Here is a 25,592-nt window from a genome sequence, read left to right as displayed (position 1 = left end):
AAATTAAAGTGTTTAATATAAAGGGTTTAAATTAAAGGGTTTGATATAAAGGGTTTGATATAAAGTGTTTAAATTAAAGTCTTTAATATAAAGTGTTTAATATAAAGTCTTTAATATAAAGGGTTTAATATAAAGGGTTTAAATTAAAGTGTTTAATATAAAGTGTTTAAACATAAAGGGTTTAATATAAAGTGTTTAATATAAAGTGTTTAATATAAAGTGTTTAAATTAAAGGGTTTGATATAAAGGGTTTAAATTAAAGTGTTTAATATAAAGTGTTTAATATAAAGTCTTTAATATAAAGGGTTTAATATAAAGGGTTTAAATTAAAGTGTTTAATATAAAGTGTTTAAACATAAAGGGTTTAATATAAAGTGTTTAAATATATATTGTTTAAATGCATAGTGTTTAATGTAAAGGGTTTAATATAAAGTGTTTAAATTAAAGTGTTTGATATAAAGTGTTTAAATTAAAGTGTTTAATATAAAGGGTTTAATATAAAGGGTTTAATATAAAGTGTTTAATATAAAGTGTTTAATATAAAGGGTTTAATATAAAGTGTTTAATATAAAGTGTTTAATATAAAGTGTTTAAATATAAAGTCTTTAATATAAAGTGTTTAAATATAAAGTGTTTTAATATAAAGTGTTTAATATAAAGTGTTTAAATATAAAGTGTTTAATATAAAGTGTTTAATATAAAGTCTTTAATATAAAGGGTTTAATATAAAGTGTTTAATATAAAGTGTTTAATATAAAGTGTTTAAATATAAAGTCTTTAATATAAAGTGTTTAAATATAAAGTGTTTAAATATAAAGTGTTTAATATAAAGTGTTTAAATATAAAGTGTTTAATATAAAGTGTTTAAATTAAAGTGTTTAATATAAAGGGTTTAATATAAAGGGTTTAAATATAAAGTGTTTTAATATAAAGTGTTTAATATAAAGTGTTTAAATATAAAGTGTTTAATATAAAGTGTTTAATATTAAGTCTTTAATATAAAGTGTTTAAATTAAAGTGTTTAATATAAAGGGTTTAATATAAAGGGTTTAATATAAAGTGTTTAAATTAAAGTCTTTAATATAAAGTCTTTAATATAAAGTCTTTAATATAAAGTGTTTAATATAAAGTGTTTAAATATAAAGTGTTTAATATAAAGTGTTTAAATATAAAGTGTTTAATATAAAGTGTTTAATATAAAGTGTTTAAATTAAAGTCTTTAATATAAAGTGTTTAATATAAAGTGTTTAATATAAAGTGTTTAATATAAAGGGTTTAATATAAAGTGTCTAAATATAAAGTGTTTAATATAAAGGGTTTAATATAAAGGGTTTAATATAAAGTGTTTAAATTAAAGTCTTTGAATATAAAGTGTTTAAATTTAAAGTGTTTAAATATAAAGTGTTTAAATATAAAGTGTTTTAATATAAAGGGTCTTTTCTGGGGTAAAGCAAATTATAATTCATGCAATTTAGATGAAATGAACTATTGAAAACATCATGAGGATTATTCTACATTAATAGACCTGAATCTTACACCCTGGACCTTTAAGTGTTTTTGAAGAATGTATGAATGAGAACAAGAACAAGAACAATTCTCAGAATATATTCAATGATGTGTGTGTGAAGTATCCTTGATATTTAATGCATGTCACACACACACTCACACACACACACACACTAGTATTAGCCCCACGTTTGCACACAATCAAAATAAATTGCATTCATTTCACGAAACATATTTATTCAGAGTGGTGAATGTTTACATCGTTTGTTTAATATCAAGTTCTTATTTTTATATTTTTACCTCATTAATAAAATGTCATTGATATTCAAGCTTTGTGGCACAGCACAGCAAATAACCTAATGCACAGAGAACTAGGGCCCCTGGTGGTCTGGGGTCTGGTGCCTCTGGTGGTCTGGGGCCTCTGGTGGTCTGGGGTCTGGTGGTCTGGGGGTCTGGGGCCTCTGGTGGTCTGGGGTCTGGGGCCCCTGGACAGTGGATGGGTCCTACAGTATTAATCCAGCTGGCTGGTTGAATTTTTGCTTTTTGAAGCAGGAAAAAGTAAATCATTAAATATTTTTCGTGTCATATGTTTTATTTTGAAATATAAATACATCAAATGGGTCCAGTTGGTTTTGTTGACACTGACTGAGGCTCAGTGGCCTCACATGCACATGCACATGCACATGCACATGCACTGTTCCCTGGTCGAGCCCCTGTGGGACCTTCTGTATGGATTTACTGTGTCTTAGCCTTTAAGGCTCTTTGCCTAACGACATGATATAAATTGGCTTCATGGACCCGCCCCCTCCAACCACCACAACCACCCACCCAGAGGAAAGGACGATTCAAAATGTCTTCTGTGTCTTTTCATGGATGAATTAAACATTTGGACAATTGTCTCATGCACTCCTGAGAAATGTCCTTCCTGTCCCAGAATGAAATGTATTCACTCCACTCATCCTTATTTGTCTGAACTTTCACAAAATATCTGAACCCATTCTCAGTTTTCAAATTCAAGTCCAAATCAAACTTTTAGAATGAGCCGAAGAAGTCGTCAGGATGATCTGTTCTGGATTCATCTCGTGTCTTTCTCCCGAGGGAGGTGCAGGAGAAACTTCAGAGAAATTCACTCGTGTAAGTGTCTGTGAGATCGTCTCACTGTGGAGCCAAAGTTCATCATACTGCTCAGTAAAGAGTCTTAAAGGCTCAGAGTAGTCAGTCATCCTCAGTCCATGTGGTAAAAGCTCCTGTGGTCTCCATGTGCAGAGCTGAATAACAGTTTGTTTTTCTGTGTTCCACTTCACGTTAGAAATCAACTTAGCTCACAGGGAAAAATTAGCACAACGAACTTTAGCAAAACACCAGGTCCTAGAACAACAGAGAGGGAAATGTGTTGTTCACACAAACGAACTGAAACAACACACAGGCTTGTTTTGTAGCTTCAGCTCCTTTAAAAACCTCTGGTTGTCTCGAGTCTCGATGTGAAGATGACGACCGACAATCTTAAAGAAAAGAAACATCCAGCGGTGGATGAGATTATCCTGAGTCTCTGAACCTCTCGACTCTCTTGAGTGGAAAGAACATTTCTGTGTAAACGAGGTGAGAGCTCATCACGGGAGGCCAACAGGGCCGTGTCTGACGGGGTGTCCCCCCCCCAGCCCGACCCCTTTGTGTCCAGTCCTCAGGGTTTTGTCTGCTGCTCAATGAACCAATCACTGGGCCCGATGTCCAGTTTGAGCTGATCCATCACCCACGGGTCCCTTTCAGCTCCCTCGATAAATTCCTCCAAAGAAATCTGACCTGGACAGAAGGAAACGCAAAGTGACAGATTTATAACGTGGAACCAGATCCAGCTCAGAATCAAACTCATCTTTTGACTGAATCGAGCCGCAGGTTGTGTTTGTAACTTACTGTCTTTATTCTTGTCCACCAGGTCAAATATTCTGTTGCAGATGTCGTCGATGTTCTCTGTGACCTCCGGGTCGTTGTGTCTCTTTATCTTGTTGATGATCTGAACGGAAGAAACAAGCTTTAAGTGTCTGGAAACATAGAAACAAACTCAACGAGGCGTAAAAACGCAGACTGTTTCTGATTCACCATCAACACATGAGTTTTTAAAAGTGCAACGGAAAAACACAAACATGAAGTCAAACGACCTCTCATTCTTCTAAAGGTGAGGGTCCAGTAAAATGTAATGGGAGCGTGCACTCACTCTGACGATGTGTCTCACTTCCTGTCGGTCCAGGCAGCCATTTCCATCTCTGTCATAAACTTTGAAAGACCATTTCAGTTTGTCCTCAAGTTTTCCACGAAGAACAAGATGCACGGCGGCCACGAACTCCATGAAGTCGATATTACCGTCCTGCGGGAAAACCAGAGGTCAGACACATCAGCCAAATAATATCCAGACAAACACAAAATACATTTGACTGAAATAAACGTCCCTTCAGTTTCCTGTCGTCTCTTTGCTTTATGTCGCTGTTACATCACCTTGTTTGTGTCGAAGGATCGAAACACATTTTCCATGTACGCTGATTCTTCTTCTGTGGTCGGTCGGTTGATGCCAAAGATCTTCTTGAATTCGTGTAAGTGCAGATTTCCACTCGGACACTCGCTGGCGAACTTGCGGTAGAGTTCCTGAATGTTTTGCAGAGTCACTTCCTTATCTGCGCCACCCTGTGCTTGGCCCATGTTGTTTCAAATAAAAAGAAGCGCCAACATTACGTTGCTGAAGCCGCACTGAAGCTGCCGAGCGTCCTCATCCCTGTGCAGCGGCCGTCCACTCATACAGACCCTGCGTCGGCTATTTCCAGGCAACCTGTGCACAAATCCAATTGACTTTTAAATGATCTGCTGCAAATCCGTCGAGTCAAATTCACCTTTTCACTCTGAAGCCAGACCAAGCAACTCTGTGTTGCTCTACAGGAAAAAGACAGAATCACTCACCGCTGAGCTCTGATGAATTTACACGAAAGCAACAGATCCGTCGACTCTTTGGCAGCAAAGACGAGTGGAGTCCCTCAATCCAGAGAAAAGGCCACAGAGCTCTCAACCAGATTAAAACAAGATGACGTCAAAATCCAGCCTGAGCGTGGTCTGGAAAAATCTGTTGATCCCCTGAGGTCTCGTCTGAGCTCACCTCACCGAGCCTCACCGGCCGGCTGCAGGGCTGCAGGGCTGCTGCAGGGCTGCATGGCTGCTGCAGGGCGGCTGCAGGGCCGTCACAGTCAGTCAGGGCCTTCTACACACTAACAATAACAATGATGACGATGGTGACATCTTTTATTCTACATGACGACAAGTGATGTGTCTAAACCAGCTGCGGTTGTAAAAGTTAAAGCTTCACTACACAGTGCTGGAGGATCATCAGACCAAAATGTACACAAGTAACACATCGACTTTTCTTCTAGAGTAAAAGTAAGTACTTATACTTCATATGATGATGATAGTAATATCTTTATTTACAAAACACTCCTCAAGACACGATATAAAAACAACACACAAGAACCAAAGACATACAAACAAGTAAAAACAGACACAACACAACAAATCAAAGAATTAAAACAACAAATGTCCGTACGACCATTACAATAACTAAAACTAGAAGAAGGTAAAATACTTCTTTTTCTCTTTTGTTTGGTTTATTGGTGCTTGGAACTAAAGTCAAGGTGCATCACTGCCATCTACTGGACATCGGGTGAAATGTGGGCATGCGGAGCAATAAAAGTAGGTTTCACGCTTTGATTCAAAGGGAGCTCATGACTGCTGAGGTTCCTCAGACAGGATGTTGTTTCTAAACCTCTGTCTTCAGCCGTCTCTCTGTCATTTGCAGAATTATCTTGAACATTTGTTTCAGGGACCACGTCGTCTTCACCTCTGACGATCAGCTCCCAGAGTTATCCATCAATCTCCTCTCAAATCAAACAAATACTGGACGCTTGATCAAGAAAATGAATTTCAGAGATTAGAGTCGTGAATTTCTGAGAAACAAAAACTTGATTAGCAAAATATAAGAATACATTTATTACTTAAATCTCTTTGTTCATAAAATGTCACCTGGCTCCACCGCCTCCAATATGAACCTATAACCTACATGACTCACGTTGTATTACTGGATTATTGGGATTATTATGTGTGAACAGTGTTTCCTACTTTAGAATAATAATCTGGGGATTACTTCTGAAGATCAGTGCAGGATGTGATTCAGGCGCCTCCTAGTGGCAAAGCCAAAGAAGACGACGCAAAATGAAGTTTATACAAAAATCAGTTTAATAAGACAAATAAACAGAATTTAAAACAAATACAGCATTTTTCTTTTCTTCAGATAATAAAAATATCATTTCCTCAGTTTGTTCGATCATCACCAGGGGTTACGTACGTGTACTCAGGTATTTGTACTACATCTCAGAGTGAGATATTCCACCACATTTATTTGACGGCTGTACTTTCAATGGGAAGATTTGACTCAGTGAATAATATTATTTTCTCTACATTTACATAAAGAACTGTGTCGGTGGCACAGTGGTGCAGTGGTTAGCACCACCACCCCACAACCTGACGGCCGACCGGAGCTTTCCTGTGTGAAGTTTATCTGAAGGTTTTCTCTGCTTCCTCCCACAGGTGAATAATAATAATGAAGTACTTGTACTTTGAACCCCGATGACTGAGTAAAATCAAACATAAGCACAACATGATTCTATATTTGTACATTTTCATATTTATACTTTGAGTAGAAAACATTTACAAGTTTAAATCGTCTTTAGAAATATTCAGTGATGGAAATAAAAGAGTGATTTGATTTATGTTCGTGTGTTTAAAGTTCTACTACAGCTTCAATTCATTTCCAAAAGTAAAAACATGCAGTACAAATGAATACTGTGTGTATATAAGTATATTAAATATACTGAAACACTCTCTGTGTGAGTATTGTGCCTCAGCTGGAGAAGTTTCCTCGGTGCCACACACACCACGTGTGCAGTGACGACCTCGGACCTCCGGACCAAACGTCAGAATCCCGACAGAACTTCCTCCGTGAAGAAACGTGCGCTTCCCTCCGAGTCCGAGTCCGAGGAGGCTCCAGCAAAAGAGTCGTTTAGACCCTGAGGTCTGACGTCACTGCCTCAGAGTCGGGCTCAAACCAGGAACACGTGGGAGGTGAGCCCCCCAGGCCGCGGGGTCACGGTACTTTCCCGCGGTTCTGGATGACCCAGCCGGTGGCGTTTACGTCCAGCTTCAGCATGTTCATGACCCACTCGTCTTTCTGAGCTCCCTCCATGAACTCGGACAACGTGATCTGACCTGCGGGTCAGAAACACTGATGACGTCACACGTGATGAAAAGAAAAAACCCATCCTCATTTCGACCTCTGTACTCTGATCGTCACACTCACCGTCGTGGTTCTGGTCGACCAGGTCAAAGATCCTGTCACAGATTTCAGTCGGGGTCAAACTGACGTCACTCGTCTGCAGCTTGATTTTATAAATAATCTGAGACAAACAGATTCACTTTGTTAAATATCACAAACTTCAGACCTGATATTTAAACATCTCCGTGACTCCTTCTACAAAATAACTACAGAAACAATTATATCATATTTTAACCTAAACTAAATATTCTCCCTTGTACAATCTTCTCCTTTACTGTCGTATATGTTTTATATGTTAAACTCATAATATGTCAATGACGCTAAAAACTCTTGGATGGATTCATTTAACTTTGCGAGAACGTTTTTCATCATCTGATCTCGCAGAGAGTGATTCATGAATCTTGATGAACGAAATCAGTTTATTGTTTAAAGTTTAAAGTTCAGACGAGTGATATTAACGATCGGTTTGATTTGTTGCAGATCAAAAATCTGTTTCCTCCGGTTCGTCCATGTTTCGTCACATCATCTTTGATAAACGTTTCTCTCGTGAGGAACAGATGTTACCTAATGTTAGCAGGTCATGTGGCCACTGGTCTAATTTTACGTCTCCCAGTTTAGAGGCTTACAGTAAAGTCCAGCAGAGTAAAGTTATTAAAAGCTCCTGTAATACCCTGAGGCCCTGAAGGTCGTGACCCCTGAGCCACTGGCACACAGCTCTTATCTGCCTCCACAGGATTTGTGTTATGAAACCAGTTTCTGCTGAATATACATCCACACTTTTCTGCTGCGTATTGAAAAGTTAAAAGTCCTGAATGAACCGCTGCACACGTCACACGTCACGCGTGTATCTTACCCGTATGATGCGTTTCACCTCCTGTCGGTCCAACTTGCCGTTTCCGTCCTTGTCGTACATCTTGAACGACCATTTGAGTCGGTCCTCCAGATTTCCCCTGAAGATCAGATGAAGTGCCGCCACGTACTCGAGGAAATCGAGCGTATTATCCTGTCGACAGGTAACAAGAGTCACAGTTCTGACTCTGATCATGATGAGAATCTGACAGTGACATCAGAAAGTAGAGTGTTTTCTTTTTACCTTGTTTGTGTCAAAGGAGTGAAACACCGTCTCGATGTAGAGGGACTCCTCTGCAGAGCTGCTCGGTACTCCGAATATCCTCTTCAGCTCGTGGAGGTGCAGGGCTCCGCTCGGACACTCCCTCATGTAAACGATGCACAGATCCTGAATTTCTGCCAAATCCAGGGCCTCGCTGTGACTCCCCTCCTGCCCCATGGTGTCAGAGCACAGAGCCACGCTCACCGACGGAGTCTGGTCCCGGCTGATGCTCGGTCCTGAGTCTTGGCTTCTGTCTCCGGGCCACGGGTGCATCTGTGCTCTCACACTCCGATCCAACTATAGTGCTTCAGTGAGCGGGGGGGGGGGGGAGCAGCCATAGGTCAACCTCACTAATCCTTAATCTCATGATCTTCACAGAGCGTCGTCCAACTGGGACGAAAAATCTGCCAATGTTTCTGTGAGCAGGAGCCAGAGTGAGAGATCAGGAGGTGTCGAGTTAACTATCAAACACAGAGTGTGTGTGTGTGTGTGTGTGAGTGTGTGTGTGTGTGTGTGTGTGTGTGTGTGTGTGTGTGTGTGAGTGTGTGTGTGTGTGTGTGAGTGTGTGTGTATGTTTATATAGAGCTTTTCTAGTCTTGATGACCACTCAAAGCACTTTACACTACAGTTTGCTATTCACCCATTCACACACACACATTCATTCATACAGTGAATCTATTTGCAGCACTTCTTGTTGTTCTCTGAGGTTCAGCATCTTGCCCAACGACACTTTGGCAGACGGGAAGACTGGGGATTGAACTTCCGACCTTCTGGTAGGAGGACGAGTGTGTGTGTGTGTGTGAGTGTGTGTGTGAGTGTGAGTGTGTGTGTGTGTGAGTGTGTGTGTGTGTGAGTGTGAGTGTGTGTGTGTGTGTGTGTGTGTGTGTGTGTGTGTGTGAGTCATTTCAGGATTAATTGAACTGATTAATTTTCTTCAGTTGAGTAAAAAGTATTTTTTTGAATAAACTGATAATTGTTCATATTATTTATAACTTGTGTTTGTTTGTGTTTTATAATAACGACTCGACTACGTGAGTAGAAGTTAAACTCCTGCACCTTCTGCTGGTTCTCTGAGTGTTCATCTTCATCATCTTCATCATCTTCCTCACCTTCATCATCTTCCTCATCTTCATCATCTTCATCATCTTCCTCATCTTCATCATCTTCCTCACCGTGCAGCAGGTTGTCGGGGGTGAAGCAGGATTTAGTTTGTTATGATTCTAATATTTGACATTTAAAATAGATAAACATAAATTACAACAGAATAATGAGGATCCATTGAATTCGATCTATAGATTTACTTTGTTGTCGAGTCGTCCAGTAAAAACTAGAGACTGCAGATGAAGACCTGAAGTGTCTTGATCGCCCCCTGGTGGCTGACTGCAGTACATGTAATTACTCCTATTGTATTTAAACATTTTTATTTAGAGTCATTCAAACATTAGTCTTCACATCATTGATCTCATCAATCACTCCTTTATTATATATATAGATGATATATATATATATGTACTGTATAGTGTATATATACTCTATATGACCTCTGGTGGCAAATTGAGTGAAAAGCTCAGTTTTGATTAAATCTTGAACCATTAGAGATTCTGGTTGTCAACATTATTTTTGTTAAGTGAATAAAAACACAGGAAACTTGAGCTGAAGAAAATGACTTTTATACAAATTGCTCCTGATCTACTGCACAAATACACATGAACTGAAAAGAGATGAAACATGAGGTGAAACTATTACATTTAAGAACATGAGTCAAAAAATAAATGTTCAGTTTCAGTCAGAGGTAGATTCTCATTTGTGTTTATGGCAAAAAATAAATACAAGGGGTAGAATATTTGAGCCGTGACTCTTCGTCTACACGATGCCAAACTGAGCCAGGTCGCTCAGCTCCATGTCTCCGAACGCCTCCCAGGGGCAGACCACCGCAGAGTCTGTGGGACAAACCAACCGGTGAGACCAGAGGGAAATATGCAAACACTGAACAAGTTCAGGCTCAGAACTGAAATTCATCGTCTCACCTCCGAGGCCCTCCATCCCGGGGACGTCGCTATCTAACCTGTTTGACAAAAAGAAACAAGTCGATGAATTAGGAAGAAGAGCTCGACTCGGTTAACGTTGAAATCAACAACATGAAACTGCAGCAGCTGAGGGGACGCTTCACATCGTCACAGAATCCGTGATTTTTAGAGTTTTTGTATTTTGTTGCTTGTTTGTATAAAGTTTATAGGTTGTGTGTTGATTTCCTTCACGATGCCTCTCGTTATAGATCCACTTCTGGAGGAGGAACACATTCTGTCCCTGGATGTGAGGTTGAGGTTAACAGACATAAAGCTCAGATCATTCATTAACTATAGTTCAGGCTGCAGCCTCACCCCTTCTGTCCAGCTTTGGGAGCTTTGCTCTTGAACTGTCTCGTCTCCTTCTGCTTGAACTTTGGCGGCGCCGCCTTGTTTCCTTCTCCTGCTGCTGCGTTCATCCTGAAACGTCTGGAGAAACCATGGAGTCATTTCACTCAGACACAGCGAACCTTCTTCCTCTCGTGTATAATAATTGCTGATAATAATTTCTGAGCGGTCGACTGAGCTGCTTATTAACTTTCTCCATATTTTACTGAGCTGATCCTCTTGGGGTCGGAGGTCAGACGACAGCAGGGTCACAACTGGAGTCGGGGATCAGTGAGTTAAACCTGAGGATCAAAGTCTGACAACAAACCAGATCTCATTGAGCTCGTGTTCCGGGACGAGTCTGGATTAAGTCTGGATTATAATCCATGTTTCAAAGATAATATACGACACATTTAGCTGCTGAACATCGTGACTCCCTCCAGAGGATTTACATTATGTTAAATACGATTAAGAAAACACATTTAGTGCTTTTATTTAATTTAATATGAAATATAAGGAGACATGAATGTTTATAGTTATATATAGATATTTAATCATAGTTCTTAAAATGGTAAATATATTAATAAATGTTTTTCTTCTGAAGGAATAAATGTTTTTTAGTATTGCATAAATTTGATCATCGTATTTTTTTTCACTTTTGGTTAAAAACAAATAACGATCAGTTAATTCTGTCATCGTCAACTTTTATATTTCAGGATCTAGATTTAAAGTTTATCAAATTTAGGAAAAGGTCAAATTCTGGTGGAGAGACGATTAAAAACTGAACGTCCTCCTCACGATTCATGAAATCTGAACGAGGACGAAGAGACGGAAACGGATTAACGAGTTAAACAATGAACCTCAGTGTCTCAAGGTTCACGAGAAACTGTGACGGAGAATTAGAGCCACGTTGAAATCTTAAAATAATGAGAATCAAGTTTTAATTTTACGAAAACAAAGTCGTAATATATCGAGAAGTTTTTATATTATGAGAACAAAGTTGTGACATGATGAGAATTATAACTTTCCTAATATTTCACTGTGAGAAACAGACTTGAGGAGTTTCTCAGTGGTGACAACTGTTCTTCTCTAAACTCACACACGTCTCATTGTTAATTCTCAGTTCACTGTCAAACACTTTGAACACCAGGTTTTTATCACCAGCGTGTAAACACTCACTTGTTTTGAAGGACGAGAGGACGTCAAAGCAGAACGAGTCCAACTCCTGCAGTGTCTCTGTTGTGTCTCTGTTGTGTCTTGTTGTCGAGTCGTCAGACTTTATAGCCCTGGTGTGACCCCCCCCCCCCCCCCCCCCAGAGGAACTGTGTTGAGGCTTATTTCTAAATCCTGATCAGTCAAAGACAGATCGAAGATAATCAGAAGCAGCCGCCACCAGAGGGACAGATGTTTGTGAGAGAAGAATCATGAATGTCAGCTATAAGATCCAGCTGTTTTCAGATAAACCGTCTGTCGTGGTTCCTCCTTCGCTCAGATAATAAAACCGGACCACGCAAGTGCTCGTGAATGAATTATGAACTGATTCATTTGCTGCAGTGCAGGTTACACAAGGAGAATATGGAGGATTACAGGTAATTATCTGTCCCACTGAGGCTGAAGAGTCAGAGAGGATCATGAGACTGTGACTGATCCTGCATGATGCAATGTCCTCAAATCTCAGGAAACACACACACACACACACACACATCTCATTGATGTCGAATCCCTCCGATGAACAAACACAGACAAACAAAGTTTAAAGTTTGGATCTGACTCGTCGTGGTCTCAGGACTCGTTTGGTCCTGAAGCTGAAGGTTCAGGTGTGAACGGTTCCTCGGACCAGAAGACGAGTTCTGGGTCTGGATCAAACTGAACCAGAGTGAAAACACTTTGTTGGACAGTTTGGACTTTTGGACCAATCACAGGAGGTAGAGACACATTAAACCACAGAAGAAGAAGGAGCAGCTGCAGTCTTCACCTCGAGGACGTTCACACATGAAGCTTCAGAGTCTCAGTGAGACAATGTCCTCTCACCTGAGGCTCTGTGGCGCAATGGACAGCGCATTGGACTTCTAGCATCAAGATCTCTAACATCAACACTGAGGAGGCCATTCAAAGGTTGTGGGTTCGAGTCCCACCAGAGTCATTGTTATACATCATTGTTCTGGGTTTGATCCCTCGAGGTTGATGCACTTTAGCTAAATGAAATGGAATTTAATACTGAATCTCACTCCTGAGTTTAACGTGTTCTCTGTATTTTCTTTGAATTCACGTGATGTGAATTCTTTTGATTTGAGCTGATTATCGTCGGTCTCATTAAATTATTAGCAATTACAATTAAAAGAACTCTTCTGTTCTGTGTTAAAGTTAATTTACATCAACATCAAGTGAAATTACAAGTTCCAAAGATGATTTTTCTGATTAGAGAAACATTTTTAGTTTGTTTTACCATATTTGGACGAAAAGACAAATCTTTTGTTGGAGTTTTTAAACCTGCATCACGTTCTCTTCATAAATTCTGCTCAGATTTAAACTTATACAACAAGTGAACATCACACGGAGTAAACACCACAGACACGTCTGCGTTCCCCTGAGCCGGATTATCCATGACCAACTCTAAATACCAGCTCAGGCTGTATGAACCGCTGGATCTCATACATGTGTTGCTGCAGCAGACGGACTGTCACTGATGAACCTTTGTATCACAGCCAGTTTTCATGAATGCAAATCAGAAAGATAATGATCCAGACAACTTAGCACAAGAACCTCAGCACCTTTCGCTGCGTCTCCTCAGACGATTAAATGAGGTTCTTTCTGTTTTCCTCCACAGTTTGTCAATGGCCGTCACCTTTGGGTGAGAAGCACGAAGAGCTGAGTGTGAAGGTGAAATGTCCAGACACAGCTGGAAAATAAATTCAGACAGGACTTTAAACTCGGCCTCTTCTGTCTGAACCCACAGGCAGAGAGAAGACAGACCACAACACAGCTCTCTTCAGTGCAACGCTGCTGAAGTTTGCAAACTCACATCTCCTCAACTTATTTCTGTTATTTACACATAATGAAGTCGTGTCACCAGTGAATGACAGAATATTTAACTGATGTGTAATGAATCACGTTGGTCACAGATGGAATAAAGACAAACCAGAGTAAAATACACTAGGATAGATTTTATTATATCATAGATAGATAGATAGATAGATAGATAGATAGATAGATAGATAGATAGATAGACAATGACAGTGAAAGACATGTTGATTCCTCATCATCCGTGTAACTGAACCCAAGCAGCGGTACAGCGTGCTACACTCTTACACGTGTGCTGGGCTACACAGGACGACGAGTCAACAGAGACTTCTTAACATCACTGACATGTAAAGATCATGTAAAGCTCAGACTGATGCTAAAACCTGCAGCCGGTGAGGTGCAGTCGACAGGAGGAGAGTCATTCTTGGGAGCTGCCGTCCTTGAGCTTGTTCCTCCACTCGTCGCAGGGCGAGAGAGAAAAGTCCTCTCCGCTCACCAGTCGTCCTCAGATGGTTCCCACGTCAGACTCGTCTCCACGCCGCGAGGGACGGGTCGTGAGGAAGGAGAAAGAAAAGCTGCTGGATCGCAGCCACCAGGAATAAACTGTTTCCATTTGGCTCCAGGTCTAAACGAGGCCAAACTGAGCCAGGTCGCTCAGCTCCATGTCTCCGAACGCCTCCCAGGGGCAGACCACCTCCGCTCCTGCAGCCGAGGAGGACGACAAGTTAACATCTTCTACCTTAGAATCAGTTTTCACTGTGATCAATAATCAGTTTTCACTGTGATCAATAATCAGTTTTCACTGTGATCTCTATTTACCTCCAAGACTCTCCATCCCCGGAACATCATCAAATCTGAGGACAGATCAGAGGAGAAGTTAACACACAATACGTTGTGTCTCTTGTTCTTTATCTCTGTCCTCCACACTCACCCCCCCTCTCTTTCTCTCTCTCTCTCCCTCCCCCCCACTCACCCCTTCTGTCCAGCTTTGGGAGCTTTGCTCTTGAACTGTCTCGTCTCCTTCTGCTTGAACTTGGGGGGTGCGACCTTGTTGCCTCCAGGTGCTGCCACTGCTGCGTTCATGTCTGTGAGAACAGTAAAGTGAGTCTGTGGTTGTGAGTCTGTGGTTGTGAGTCTGTAGGTGTGAGTCTGTAGTTCTGAGCCTGTGGTTGTGAGTCTGTAGGTGTGAGTCTGTAGTCGTGAGTCTGTAGTTGTGAGTCTGTGGTTGTGAGTCTGTAGGTGTGAGTCTGTAGTTCTGAGCCTGTGGTTGTGAGTCTGTAGGTGTGAGTCTGTAGTTGTGAGTCTGTGGTTGTGAGTCTGTGGTTGTGAGTCTGTAGGTGTGAGTCTGTAGTTCTGAGCCTGTGGTTGTGAGTCTGTAGTTGTGAGTCTGTGGTTGTGAGTCTGTAGTTGTGAGTCTGTGGTTGTGAGTCTGTGGTTGTGAGTCTTACCTGCAGGTGTTGATGGAGTGAAGCTGCTGAGCGAAAGAAGAAGAGCAGAACAAAGAGAAGCGTCTCTTTCTTTCTGCTGTCTCTCTGCTCGGTGGCTCAGACTCAGAGTTTATATACCTGCTCAACACAAAGCCCTTAATGAAGATGAGGGGGGGGGGGGATAAGCTTATAGCCGTGAGAACAGCTCGTACCTGAGGTGCAACGTGTACGAACCACTTCAGGACCCTGTCGTCCACACGTACGGGGCTCGTTACCACATGAAGCATCTCAGGTCACTGAGGGATCAGCTCATCCCCCAGGTCATGTATATATATATATATACATATATATATATATATATATATATATATATATACATATAAATATCTCTAAAGCACTTTGTGTTACGTTAATCAGAGGAAACCTGATAAATAACTAATGATTATCTGATTGATTTAAATGGAATCGTTAGACGATCACTGCTTTTTGTCAGAATGACTTGTTCTACTTCATTTCAAATAGTTTTCTTTTAATCGATGTTGTATTATTTTCATTTTAGATTTTGTATATGTATTGTGTATGTACGTCTGTGTTTTTGTACACACGTCTTTTTCAGGGCCTGCAGATGAAAACTAGGCTGCGCGGCTGAATCCTGCGTATTTACTGTACGTGTTGGACTCAAGTACACGTGGTTACTAATGTGCATTGTTCCTGTGAAATAAATAAACACAAAACACAACTCATTTAAATATGTCAGTAAATATAGTGTAGTGGAAGTATGGAGAAGCATAAAAAGGAAATACATATGCAGACACACAGTATATTAAGATAAAATGAAAAGACTTTATTAAAAAATATATACTAGAGAATGAACAACAGTATTGAAGCTAAAAAACAAATTAAATATAGAAATAGAAATAAAATGTGTATTATAAATTTAAAGTGTGTTTGTAGAACCAATAGAAAAGAGGATAAAACAAATGAGACGGTAAACTAACACAAAAGTGTCAGTGGGTAGTGATGATAACAGGAAAGTATGTCAGAACTGCACCAGAGGAAATTTACAAAATCATTGGAGTGAAAGTTTCTTTGGTTTGATAATTTGGACGTTTGATGGACTAAACTTCTGAAAGTGTAACGAGCTCATCTCCAGTTCTTCTGATTCTAGAGAGAGACGAGGTCTGACTGGACTGGATTAGATAAAAGATCAAATCACCTTAGATTAGATTACAAGTAATTAGATCAGACTAGATTAGAGCGCACACACACACACACACACACACACACACACACACACACACACACACACACACACACACACACACACACTCCAGGTGAGACAACAAACCATACAAAAATATCACCTTCAGATTATCTTATTAGAACAATGTGTTCTTTCAGTTTATACTCGTCAGGTCAGTGAAACATCACTGACAACAGTGTGTGTGTGTGTGTGTGTGTGTGTGTGTGTGTGTGTGTGTGTGTGTGTGTGACATAATCAACATGACTGTAACTGGTTCTGTTGCAGTGACATAAGAGCAGAGTGAGTTCATGCTGTGGGACTCGTGTCATATGTGTGTACGACTCATCATAAACTAAATAAAGACGTGTCTCCACCTCGTCCCACTATCCAGAAATGAAGCCTGAACATCTCGGAATCGAACACTGTGCAGTCTGTGCAGTAGTTTCCTGTCCTTAAGCTTGTGAGAACCTCTGAGAACATTTCATGGATCGTGATGAACAACAGAGAACTTCTTCTAAAAGACAGTCTGATGCATCAGCCGGACATCGAACCCAGGCCTGCTGCCACACAGTGGATGGAAAATGGAGAGATTCCCAATAATAATTGTAAAGGCAGCTCCCATCACCGTCTCACTCATCACCTTCCCCTGTCTAATTAGTTTCAGCTGTGTCTCGTTAGCTTCAGTTAGTATTTATGGTCTCCCACTGTCCAGTGCGTCTCGTCTGTAGATCACCAGCCGTTCCAAAGTCTTGTCTCGTGTTTTTTTGACCAAGTTCTTGGATTTAGCGACTTAGCCTGAGCCTCACGTCTTTGGACACCTTTGCCTCGTCTCTTGTCTTTTTGTGGACTGAACCCTGGCTGGAATAAACCTACCACTGGTTTAGAATACTTCGTCTCTGAGTTGTACTTCTGGGTCCTCATGGTCATAAAAGTGACCAAGTAGTGTCCACATGAAGAGTCAACAATAAAACAAGTAAAAATACATTTGGTCTTTATCAGTGGCTCACTCACACACTCACACACACACACTCACACACACACACTCACACACACACACACTCACACACACACACTCACACACACACTCTCACACACACACACACTCACACACACTCACACACACACACACTCACACTCACACACACTCACACTCACACACACACACACTCACATACACACTCTCACACACACACACACACTCACACACACACACACTCACACTCACACACACACACACTCACACTCACACACACACACACTCACATACACACTCTCACACACACACACACTCACACACACTCACACACACACACACTCACACTCACACACACTCACACTCACACACACACACACTCACATACACACTCTCACACATACACACTCTCACACACACACACACTCACACACACTCACACACACACACACTCACACTCACACACACACACACACACACTCACACACACACACACTCACACACACACACTCACACACACACTCTCACACACACACACACTCACAAACACTCACACACACACACACTCACACTCACACACACTCACACTCACACACACACACACTCACATACACACTCTCACACACACACACACTCACACACACACACACTCACACTCACACACACACACACTCACACTCACACACACACACACTCACATACACACTCTCACACACACACACACTCACACACACTCACACACACACACACACACTCACACTCACACACACTCACACTCACACACACACACACACACACTCACACTCACACACACACACACACTCACACACACACTGTAGGGTCTGGACCATGTCCTGCAGTAGAAAAAGAGAAAAGAACATTGTCATGATTTGTTTTCTCTTGTTTTCATCATAACTGGATATTTTGGAGCTTTATGTTAAATTAAACCATCGACTGAAAATAAAGATGTAAACATCTATGACCTATACTGCAGCCAGCCACCAGGTGGCGAGCCAGACTCTTCACCTCTGGTGAGTCGTCTCTTTATTTGGACTCTGAATTTAGTTTCTATCATGTGTTTTATTGTTGTTGAGAAGATCAAAAGTTTTTCACCTGAGCTTCAAACTGAGTTTCACTGCCAGTACGTTTTCTCTTTATGCTGCAGCGACACTAAAATAATAATAAGAGTAATAATGATTATAGTTATAACAACGTCCTAACACTGATGCATAGTAAACATCCTGCTGACGTACAGTGGCAGCGTTCCGTTACTCCATAACTCCGGCGCTGCTGAGGTAAACTTCGGTGACGGGCAGGGAGTTCGTCTGCTCAGCTTGTGGAGCACCGGTCTGCTGGATGAACTGCTGCAGGTTACACTGTCTCAGCTCCTTATTCAGCTCCTCAACCAGCTGCCGTCTGTCCTACAGGATGCAGAATCATTTTACCAACGTGTACTGACTGTGTGTGGAGTCTTCTTAGAACCAAAAACATTAAAAACAGGTCACAGGTTCCGATCACAGGTCAAAGAAGGACCGAGCGCTCAGCTGATGACCTCTGAAATAAGTGAACCTCAGAAGATGGAGGTGTTTTACCTGTAGCTGTCTCTCTGCAGCGTGGAGCTGCCTCTGTGTCCCTGACCACATTGCGTCCAGTTCCTCTGCTTGCTGCAGGCGGTTGTGGAGCTCCTCCTTCAGGGGCCTCAGTGCCTCCTCCTGCTGCCGAGCGACTTCCTGCGAGCTTTGTCTGTAGGCGGCGAGCTGAAGGTCGTGTTCCAGATGTGCAGAACGAACCTGGAGCTCCTTGAACTTGTGACTGTGATCATCCACTGAGGAGTGTATCTGGTGGAGACGTCTGTGCATGTCTGTTGATCACAGTGTTCAAATTTCTTGTTTTAGAAATGTCACCGATTTGTTGATTCATTTGGTCATTCTGGATTTTTTTCGTCCACATATTCAATTTCATCAAGACATTTGGTACAAAACAATAAAGCAATAAGTAAAAAACAGACACGGACATGGACAGTGTGGACAGATTTGGACATGTACCTTGTTCTCTGTCTGTCTCTGTCTGTAGCTCTTCATCCAAGTGTCCTCTGTCCATCAGCTCTACTTCATTCTGCCTCAGCCGCCACTGCAGCTCCTCCAGTTCCTGTGCAGCGTCCGGACTCAGACATGGAACCGTGGACGGCCTCTCCTGCTCCCACACCTGAGTCTCCCTCTCCAGAGCTTGAAGCTGAACCTGCAGGTCTTGTAATCTTCTCTGTTGCTGCAGAATCTGCCTAAACACATCCTCTTTGTTCACGCTGGGATCGTCTGAGGGAGAGACGGGGGAGGCCCGTGGTTCAGGGGAGGCTCTGTAAATGGTCCTGTTTGGTTTGGTCTCCTTGGAAAACGTTGACGGACCCAGATTAAAAGTGAGAGACTTTTTTGGCTCCCTGCGTCTCAGGGGCTCTGGTTCTGAGGTTCTGGGCAGGGGGAGGCGTCTCTCTGTGGTTGGCGTGTCTTGACCACCGCTGAGACAGGGGCCGGTCCTCCGCAGAATGAACTGGACCTCTGCAGCCAGCTGCCCCAGATGGGCCAGACGCTGCAGAGGACAGTCGTCAGCAACCAGCTGTGTCTCATTCTCACGTAACTTTAAGACGAGGATGAAACGACCCGTCTGACCTGACAGAAAAAAAAAACATTCGTTAACGATTCATATTCAGAAGCACAAAATATATTCATTTAATTTCAAATTCAAAGAAGTAAAATAATAAATAAGATATGAATGTATTGACAAAATCATATATCGTCACATAATTCTCCACAAAAAGCTGCAGTAGAGTTCACCGACAAAACATGGACTCCAACTCCGGGTCAGGAAAGTGAAGCCAATAAGTTTTACACTAAAGAGTCAGGTTCATAGCATCCAGGAAGTTCTGTGTTCCTCCTCTGTGGAGCAGGAATCAAGTTCTTCACGTCTCCACATTCAGAGAAACACTGACAACAACTGACAGTGTGCATCACGAAAACTGAGACTCACCGATGGCTTGAGCGAGAGTGATCACAACCTCCTGACAGGAAGTGCTGAGTGATAAACCGCAAACCACCCTGACCACGCCCTCCACCCACACCTTCAGCTCCATCACTCACAGCACCGGGCTCCACCTGCAGGGGGCGATACATGAACACGTCACTACTCTGTACGTAGTAAACCAGGTAATTAGACGAATGTCTGGAAAGTTTTCTGACTCATTAGTAAAAAGTTATTTTTTAGTGTTTTGATTGTTTTAGGGAGTTTAGGGAGCTAATCTACTGTGTTAGCTGTTAGCCTGCTGCTAGCCGTCAGTGACAATCTCTGCTGGTTTGGTGCTAACGTAGCTAACAGCTACTAAAGTAAACCAGGTAATTAGACTAATGTCTGGAAAGTTTTCTGACTCATTGGTAAAAAGTTATTTTTTAGTGTTTTGATTGTTTTAGGGAGTTTAGGGAGCTAATCTACTGTGTTAGCCGTTAGCCTGCTGCTAGCCGTCGGTGACAATCTCTGCCGGTTTGGTGCTAACGTAGCTAACAGCTACTAAAGTAAACCAGGTAATTAGACTAATGTCTGGAAAGTTTTCTGACTCATTAGTAAAAAGTTATTTTCTAGTGTTTTGATTGTTTTAGGGAGTTTAGGGAGCTAATCTACTGTGTTAGCCGTTAGCCTGCTGCTAGCCGTCGGTGACAATCTCTGCCGGTTTGATGCTAACGTAGCTAACAGCTACTAAAGTAAACCAGGTAATTAGACTAATGTCTGGAAAGTTTTCTGACTCATTAGTAAAAAGTTATTTTTTAGTGTTTTGATTGTTTTAGGGAGTTTAGGGAGCTAATCTACTGTGTTAGCCGTTAGCCTGCTGCTAGCCGTCGGTGACAATCTCTGCTGGTTTGGTGCTAACGTAGCTAACAGCTACTAAAGTAAACCAGGTAATTAGACTAATGTCTGGAAAGTTTTCTGACTCATTAGTAAAAAAGTGTTTTGATAGACTTGTTCAGTGTTTTGACTGTTAGAGAGTTTAGGGAGCTAATAACTTCTCTGTTAGCTGTTAGCTAAAATGTGTTTAGTCACCCCGTCTGGGCTACTGTGAAAAACATGGCTGCCTCTGTAGAGAGGACCCTCTACCACTATGAATATGAAGTATTTAAATATAAAGTATTTAACTATGAAGGGTGAAGAAAACAACAATTTGTACAGTTTAGATGAAACACACTGGTGAACACATAGATTTTATATTCAGTGTCTAACAATAGATCCTTTCACCTAAATCTTACACTGTGTGACTTGTTGTTGATAAAGTTCACTTTAAAGGTTTTATTCAGAGAAAATAATAATTGTTATAGCTTTTGAGAAATCCTTAAAGTTGAGAGATAGATTTTTGAAGATGTTGGGTCTCATGGATTGAAGCGGCCTGAGGTTCTTTCAGTCAGAGTAGCGGATACTTCTGTAATTTCAGTTTCATGTCTTAAAAAAGGGTGATTTCACATTGAACTAATATGCAAGAATAGTTATAGCTCGTTCTTATTCGATTGGTTACATGTTTAATTTCATAAAAAAGACATTTAATTGTCCTCTTTGTCGTATTTAGGCCTATAACTGTTATAATGTTAGGTAATATAAATTAGAACATTTGAAACCGTGGTATTTCTTTTAGATGATTGATTACAAATCAATATTTCTCACTGTGCAGTAACCTGACACTTAAACCAGAGAGAGGAGACGAGTGTGAAATATCACTCTCTCATGGTGTCAGTCCACAACAGTCAGTCCACAACCAAAAAGATAAGTGTGAGACGACGAGACAGTCGCCTGTTTTTCAAACCACCTGACACTTCAGCAAACATTCTTTACTCTCACTGTTGACACTCCAAGTTTCGGTGAACCAAACTCTGATCATTAACTAAGTACATGTGTTTATCAGCTGAAGTCGGCTGAAACTTGAAATCCCAGAAAACTGACCTGAAGTTGTTTGATTGACAAAACCTGAGAGAATGATCAGCAGCAGACTGTTGCCACTGGAACTGTAGTATATCATATATTATTACTGTGACAGTGTGGACAGTGTGTAAAGATCGGTGGTGGAGAGGGGAACTCATATATTTTACTTTAGCAAAAGTACAAATACAAATGCTAAAATGTACTCAAGTGAAACTAAAAGTACCATATTAACTTGTCTACTTGAGTAAAAGAAAGTACCTTCTTAAGAAGATACTTTGTAATAATAAAAGTACTCAATAAGAGTAGCCTAGAGCAGCCTATTCCCTAATGCAACTACACCATTTACTGTGGCTACTGTATATTCTGTTTAATACAAGGATAATACAGACTCTATCATATCAATAAAGACGAAGCTACTGAAAACACTTTTATTGATTCATGGCCGAGTCTCGGCCTGAATCCATCTCAGGTGTTTCTGCTGCTGCTGCAGGAGGCGGGGTCTAATGTTACCTGTCCGCTCTTATTGGATCACTCCCCCTCTTGTTACTTTTGAAAATGTAAAACAATGCGAATCTGTCATGAATGCTTTGTGAACATGTAGTGAAGTAGAGAGTACAAACATTTTCTGATGATTGCTGTGGGGCAGAAGTGGAAATTATTATTATATAATTCTACATAAGTGCAGATACATGAAAAAAGGATGAAAGGAAAACACCCACATTTTTCATTGATTCTTTCGAAACTTGATTTATTTTTTAGTTTGTAAAATGACTTGTAAAAGGTTTGGGTGAAGAAGTGCTGACTTGACTAATTTTTAAAGTTGTTGTTTAGTTTCTTTTAATTCTCTGAATAATGTGTGAGTGGTTGTGTTCTCTTGTCCTGTGTTGATACTTCAGAATTATTCTTTGACATTAGTGAGTCGTCCTCTTTTACAATATTCTGTCACTTCTTATTGTTTGTGTGCAGAACCTTTTATAAAAAGTCTACGGTGCAGAGTGAAGTTCACCAGCAGCCAGAATTGTGACCTGGAGATGACACACAAGATTGACAACTGATGACCATGTCTGACGGGACCAGATGTTAGAGGAGTCCCCACTGATCAGGTTTGAAGTTTGAAATGTGTGTGTGTTGTGTTTGCAGGAGAAGACACACAGATTTGCTGAAGGCAGGAATGTCGCAGAACACGCCGACATTCCTGCAGGACTGACTCCACCCACAGAAACGTACATACCTCTGCGGTGTGTTTACTAGCTCCACTGTTCAAAACCACGTTCAGTATCAACGTCACTCAGAAAAAACCCACATCCTCAAAACCCTAGAAGCTAATTACAAAAAAAAGGTAATCTTTGAAAATCAGAATCAGAATCAAAATCAAGTCAAAAATGAAGCTGGTGCCAAAGATCCTTAAATTCCTGCCTTAAAAGTAATTTATCTCCACATCACAACTTTTTAATTTAGATGAAAAATCTCAAACAATTTCCTTTTTCAAATTTTTCTTTTGACACAAGAAACTTTTATTTCTAAGAATCATTAAAAACAAATTATTCTCAGCCCCAACATCTGAAATGAACTCCCGTCACAGCTTAAATTTCTTTAGACTGTGACTCAACTTCAATATAATCGGAGGGTCTAATAAATTAAATGGTTGCTTGCTCAAAATGTTATTAACCTCATTCAGGTATTTTGCCATTGACGTGAAGAAGCTCAGGTTACATCATGTGCAACATGGTACTGTTGATCAATGACGACAAATGAAAATACTGATGAAACGAAATATGTCCACAGACAAATCTACTGTTGTTTATCCGAGAAACAAAAAATCACCAGTGAAAACATTTCCTTCAGTTTTAACTCCGTTACTCCCAAACGTGTAACAGGGCAGTTAAAGAGGAGTTGGAACACACTCACCTGTGTATTCAAGATTCTCTCTGTTTCATTGATGATCCTTTTCTTTCCTAGCGTCGTGTGCTCAGTCTGGAGGGTGGCTGTGACCCGAACACTCCACCTACCGACACACTCCAGCCAGGGGGAGGAGCGGAGCTGAGGAATGCAGCTCTTCTGGATGCACTGCCTGGAAAGTGATGCAGCTCAGTTGTGGGAGGTAATTCAATTTAATCTCAGTAGGATTTTTGAGTCGTGTGCTGTCATCGTCCGTAGAGGAAGTTGTTGTTCCTCCTCTTTTAACTTTCTTACTGAATCAATCATCTTGAAATCATCTTTTTATTTCCTGTATTTCTTTCATCTTTGTTTTTTGCTTCCCCTCATGACATTCGCCCCAAACCGGAAATACAAAGTTTTCACCTCACATTGAAACTGAAGCGCAACACCTAAGCCCAACAGTCTGTAAAGCTCTATGAAGCTGCACCACATTACACACACTCATAGATGTCAATTAAAAAACTCAGGTGAACAGTAATGAAGAAAAATCTATTTCATTTGATGAAAAACTGACTATAAAAACTTCAGTGGAGAAAAACCAGGTAGGATTAACACAAAATCTTCTAACTTCACTCTGAACCATAAACTGTTTATAAAAAGCACAAAGTTTGTAGAAGCGTTTGAGGATGACTCAATAATGACGAGAAATTAATACAGGACAAGAGAACACAACATTACAAACACACACCTGTAGTATATAATAAAATAATTTAAAAAACATTACACACAAACACTTTTAATATATGATATAATATCATTTAATAACAGGAGAACACATTACTGACACAGGGCTAGAATGGACACTGAGCATGAAAAAATGAGTCATATCTCACAATGTTAAAGAAAGTGAAAAAATCCCGGCTCCTTCCCCTCCATCGAATCCACTACAGACGTTAATGAGGTTCTGTCCTGGCCCATGTCCCTTGGTGACAGACAAACAGCAACTTATACATAAGCCCCTTGACAGACGTGATTATTATTATACTGGTTTATTGCATCTATAAGTGATCACATAGTTGTTTAAATACAACAAGTCACTCTCCTCTCAACCCACCCGGTTGAGGCAGATACACCCCCCACTTCCTGTGTTTGCTTATTGTGGAAACTGTCTTGTCTCTTATCAACCTCTGACTTTCACTGTGATGTTTCACTATGAAACGTTAAGTCAAACTTTTGAGTTATTGTTCCACCGTCAGTCAGTCAGAGTTGGGTGAGTTGAGAGAAAGTTTATATAATGACTTCATATGAAATGCAAAGCAGCAGCACAACATTTGTGATTTTAGCAACAACATTTTACACCAGTCTTTAAAGAGTTAAATCCACAAACTTAAGCTGTTTCAGAGCAGCTTTACACATCCACCTGCTGTCCGTCACCTGATGTCACGGTTAACGTTATCAACATCACGTTCTACATTTGTCCATCAGAGAGGCTACTTAGAAAATACACAAAGGAAATCAAATATAAAATCTGCTTCGATGCGACTCTCAAAATGTTAAATTAAATCAAGGAAAACTTTCAAGGGAAACTTTTTTTTGTTATTCCATTTGCCTTGTGCTATCATTGGCTCAAAGGCGCCCTCTCTTGGAGGTATAGGTAAATACCACTCTGTATTACAGTAATGTGTTGCCAGCTCATGAGACACCTGAGGTGAGTTGCAGATGTTC

General features: G+C 40.7%; 5 protein-coding genes and 1 non-coding gene across 12 annotated transcripts; 1 reads left to right on the top strand and 5 right to left on the bottom strand.

The window, feature by feature from the left end:
* Nucleotides 1-2,871: 2,871 nt before the first annotated feature.
* On the bottom strand, nt 2,872-4,605 carry LOC109646423 (guanylyl cyclase-activating protein 2-like). Of its 2 annotated transcripts, XM_069527679.1 has the most exons (5): nt 4,453-4,605; nt 3,997-4,324; nt 3,719-3,868; nt 3,418-3,517; nt 2,872-3,306 (listed from the first exon to the last, which is right to left on the bottom strand). In XM_069527679.1, the coding sequence occupies exons 2-5, from the start codon at nt 4,195-4,197 to the stop codon at nt 3,188-3,190; spliced, it is 570 nt and encodes a 189-aa protein (XP_069383780.1). In that variant the 5' UTR covers nt 4,198-4,324; nt 4,453-4,605; the 3' UTR covers nt 2,872-3,187. The 2 variants fall into 2 exon arrangements, with proteins under 2 accessions (XP_069383780.1, XP_019967728.1); XM_020112169.2 differs by lacking the exon at nt 4,453-4,605 and having other exon boundaries at nt 3,997-4,441.
* A 1,147-nt stretch (nt 4,606-5,752) lies between these two features.
* On the bottom strand, nt 5,753-8,279 carry LOC109646424 (guanylyl cyclase-activating protein 2-like). Its single transcript, XM_020112170.2, has 4 exons — nt 7,965-8,279; nt 7,725-7,874; nt 6,896-6,992; nt 5,753-6,804 (listed from the first exon to the last, which is right to left on the bottom strand). Exons 1-4 carry the CDS (start codon nt 8,253-8,255, stop codon nt 6,683-6,685), a joined length of 660 nt encoding a protein of 219 aa, XP_019967729.2. The 5' UTR covers nt 8,256-8,279; the 3' UTR covers nt 5,753-6,682.
* Nucleotides 8,280-9,636: 1,357 nt separating this feature from the next.
* On the bottom strand, nt 9,637-11,982 carry LOC109647267 (retinal cone rhodopsin-sensitive cGMP 3',5'-cyclic phosphodiesterase subunit gamma-like). Of its 3 annotated transcripts, XM_069527684.1 has the most exons (5): nt 11,555-11,606; nt 10,587-10,691; nt 10,364-10,477; nt 10,010-10,047; nt 9,637-9,922 (listed from the first exon to the last, which is right to left on the bottom strand). In XM_069527684.1, the coding sequence occupies exons 3-5, from the start codon at nt 10,465-10,467 to the stop codon at nt 9,846-9,848; spliced, it is 219 nt and encodes a 72-aa protein (XP_069383785.1). In that variant the 5' UTR covers nt 10,468-10,477; nt 10,587-10,691; nt 11,555-11,606; the 3' UTR covers nt 9,637-9,845. The 3 variants fall into 3 exon arrangements, with proteins under 3 accessions (XP_069383785.1, XP_019968609.2, XP_069383786.1); XM_020113050.2 differs by lacking the exon at nt 10,587-10,691 and having other exon boundaries at nt 11,555-11,982; XM_069527685.1 differs by lacking the exon at nt 10,587-10,691 and having other exon boundaries at nt 10,364-10,468; nt 11,555-11,612.
* A 428-nt stretch (nt 11,983-12,410) lies between these two features.
* On the top strand, nt 12,411-12,518 carry trnar-ucu (transfer RNA arginine (anticodon UCU)). Its single transcript has 2 exons — nt 12,411-12,447; nt 12,483-12,518. It is a non-coding gene; the product is annotated as a tRNA-Arg (tRNA).
* Nucleotides 12,519-13,524: 1,006 nt separating this feature from the next.
* LOC138410687 (retinal cone rhodopsin-sensitive cGMP 3',5'-cyclic phosphodiesterase subunit gamma-like) lies at nt 13,525-14,997 on the bottom strand. The gene is made up of 4 exons (XM_069527687.1): nt 14,845-14,997; nt 14,370-14,481; nt 14,216-14,250; nt 13,525-14,098 (listed from the first exon to the last, which is right to left on the bottom strand). The coding sequence occupies exons 2-4, from the start codon at nt 14,477-14,479 to the stop codon at nt 14,022-14,024; spliced, it is 222 nt and encodes a 73-aa protein (XP_069383788.1). The 5' UTR covers nt 14,480-14,481; nt 14,845-14,997; the 3' UTR covers nt 13,525-14,021.
* Nucleotides 14,998-17,787: 2,790 nt separating this feature from the next.
* Nucleotides 17,788-24,031, bottom strand: LOC109645111 (ras association domain-containing protein 7-like). Of its 4 annotated transcripts, XR_002203847.2 has the most exons (7): nt 23,898-24,031; nt 20,061-20,185; nt 19,085-19,702; nt 18,632-18,900; nt 18,293-18,460; nt 18,153-18,209; nt 17,875-17,893 (listed from the first exon to the last, which is right to left on the bottom strand). XR_002203847.2 is itself a non-coding variant. In XM_020110621.2 (6 exons), the coding sequence occupies exons 2-5, from the start codon at nt 20,161-20,163 to the stop codon at nt 18,308-18,310; spliced, it is 1,143 nt and encodes a 380-aa protein (XP_019966180.1). In that variant the 5' UTR covers nt 20,164-20,185; nt 23,898-24,031; the 3' UTR covers nt 17,788-17,893; nt 18,293-18,307. The 4 variants fall into 4 exon arrangements, 3 of the variants coding, with proteins under 3 accessions (XP_019966180.1, XP_069383663.1, XP_069383679.1); XM_020110621.2 differs by lacking the exon at nt 18,153-18,209 and having other exon boundaries at nt 17,788-17,893; XM_069527562.1 differs by lacking the exon at nt 17,875-17,893 and having other exon boundaries at nt 17,919-18,209.
* Between the last annotated feature and the right edge of the window lie 1,561 nt (nt 24,032-25,592).

This window comes from Paralichthys olivaceus, chromosome 1 (assembly GCF_024713975.1).
Source record: "Paralichthys olivaceus isolate ysfri-2021 chromosome 1, ASM2471397v2, whole genome shotgun sequence".
Lineage (NCBI taxonomy): Eukaryota > Metazoa > Chordata > Actinopteri > Pleuronectiformes > Paralichthyidae > Paralichthys > Paralichthys olivaceus.
Note: the sequence above shows the minus strand (reverse complement) of the source record. Positions and strands in the feature narration are given on the sequence as shown.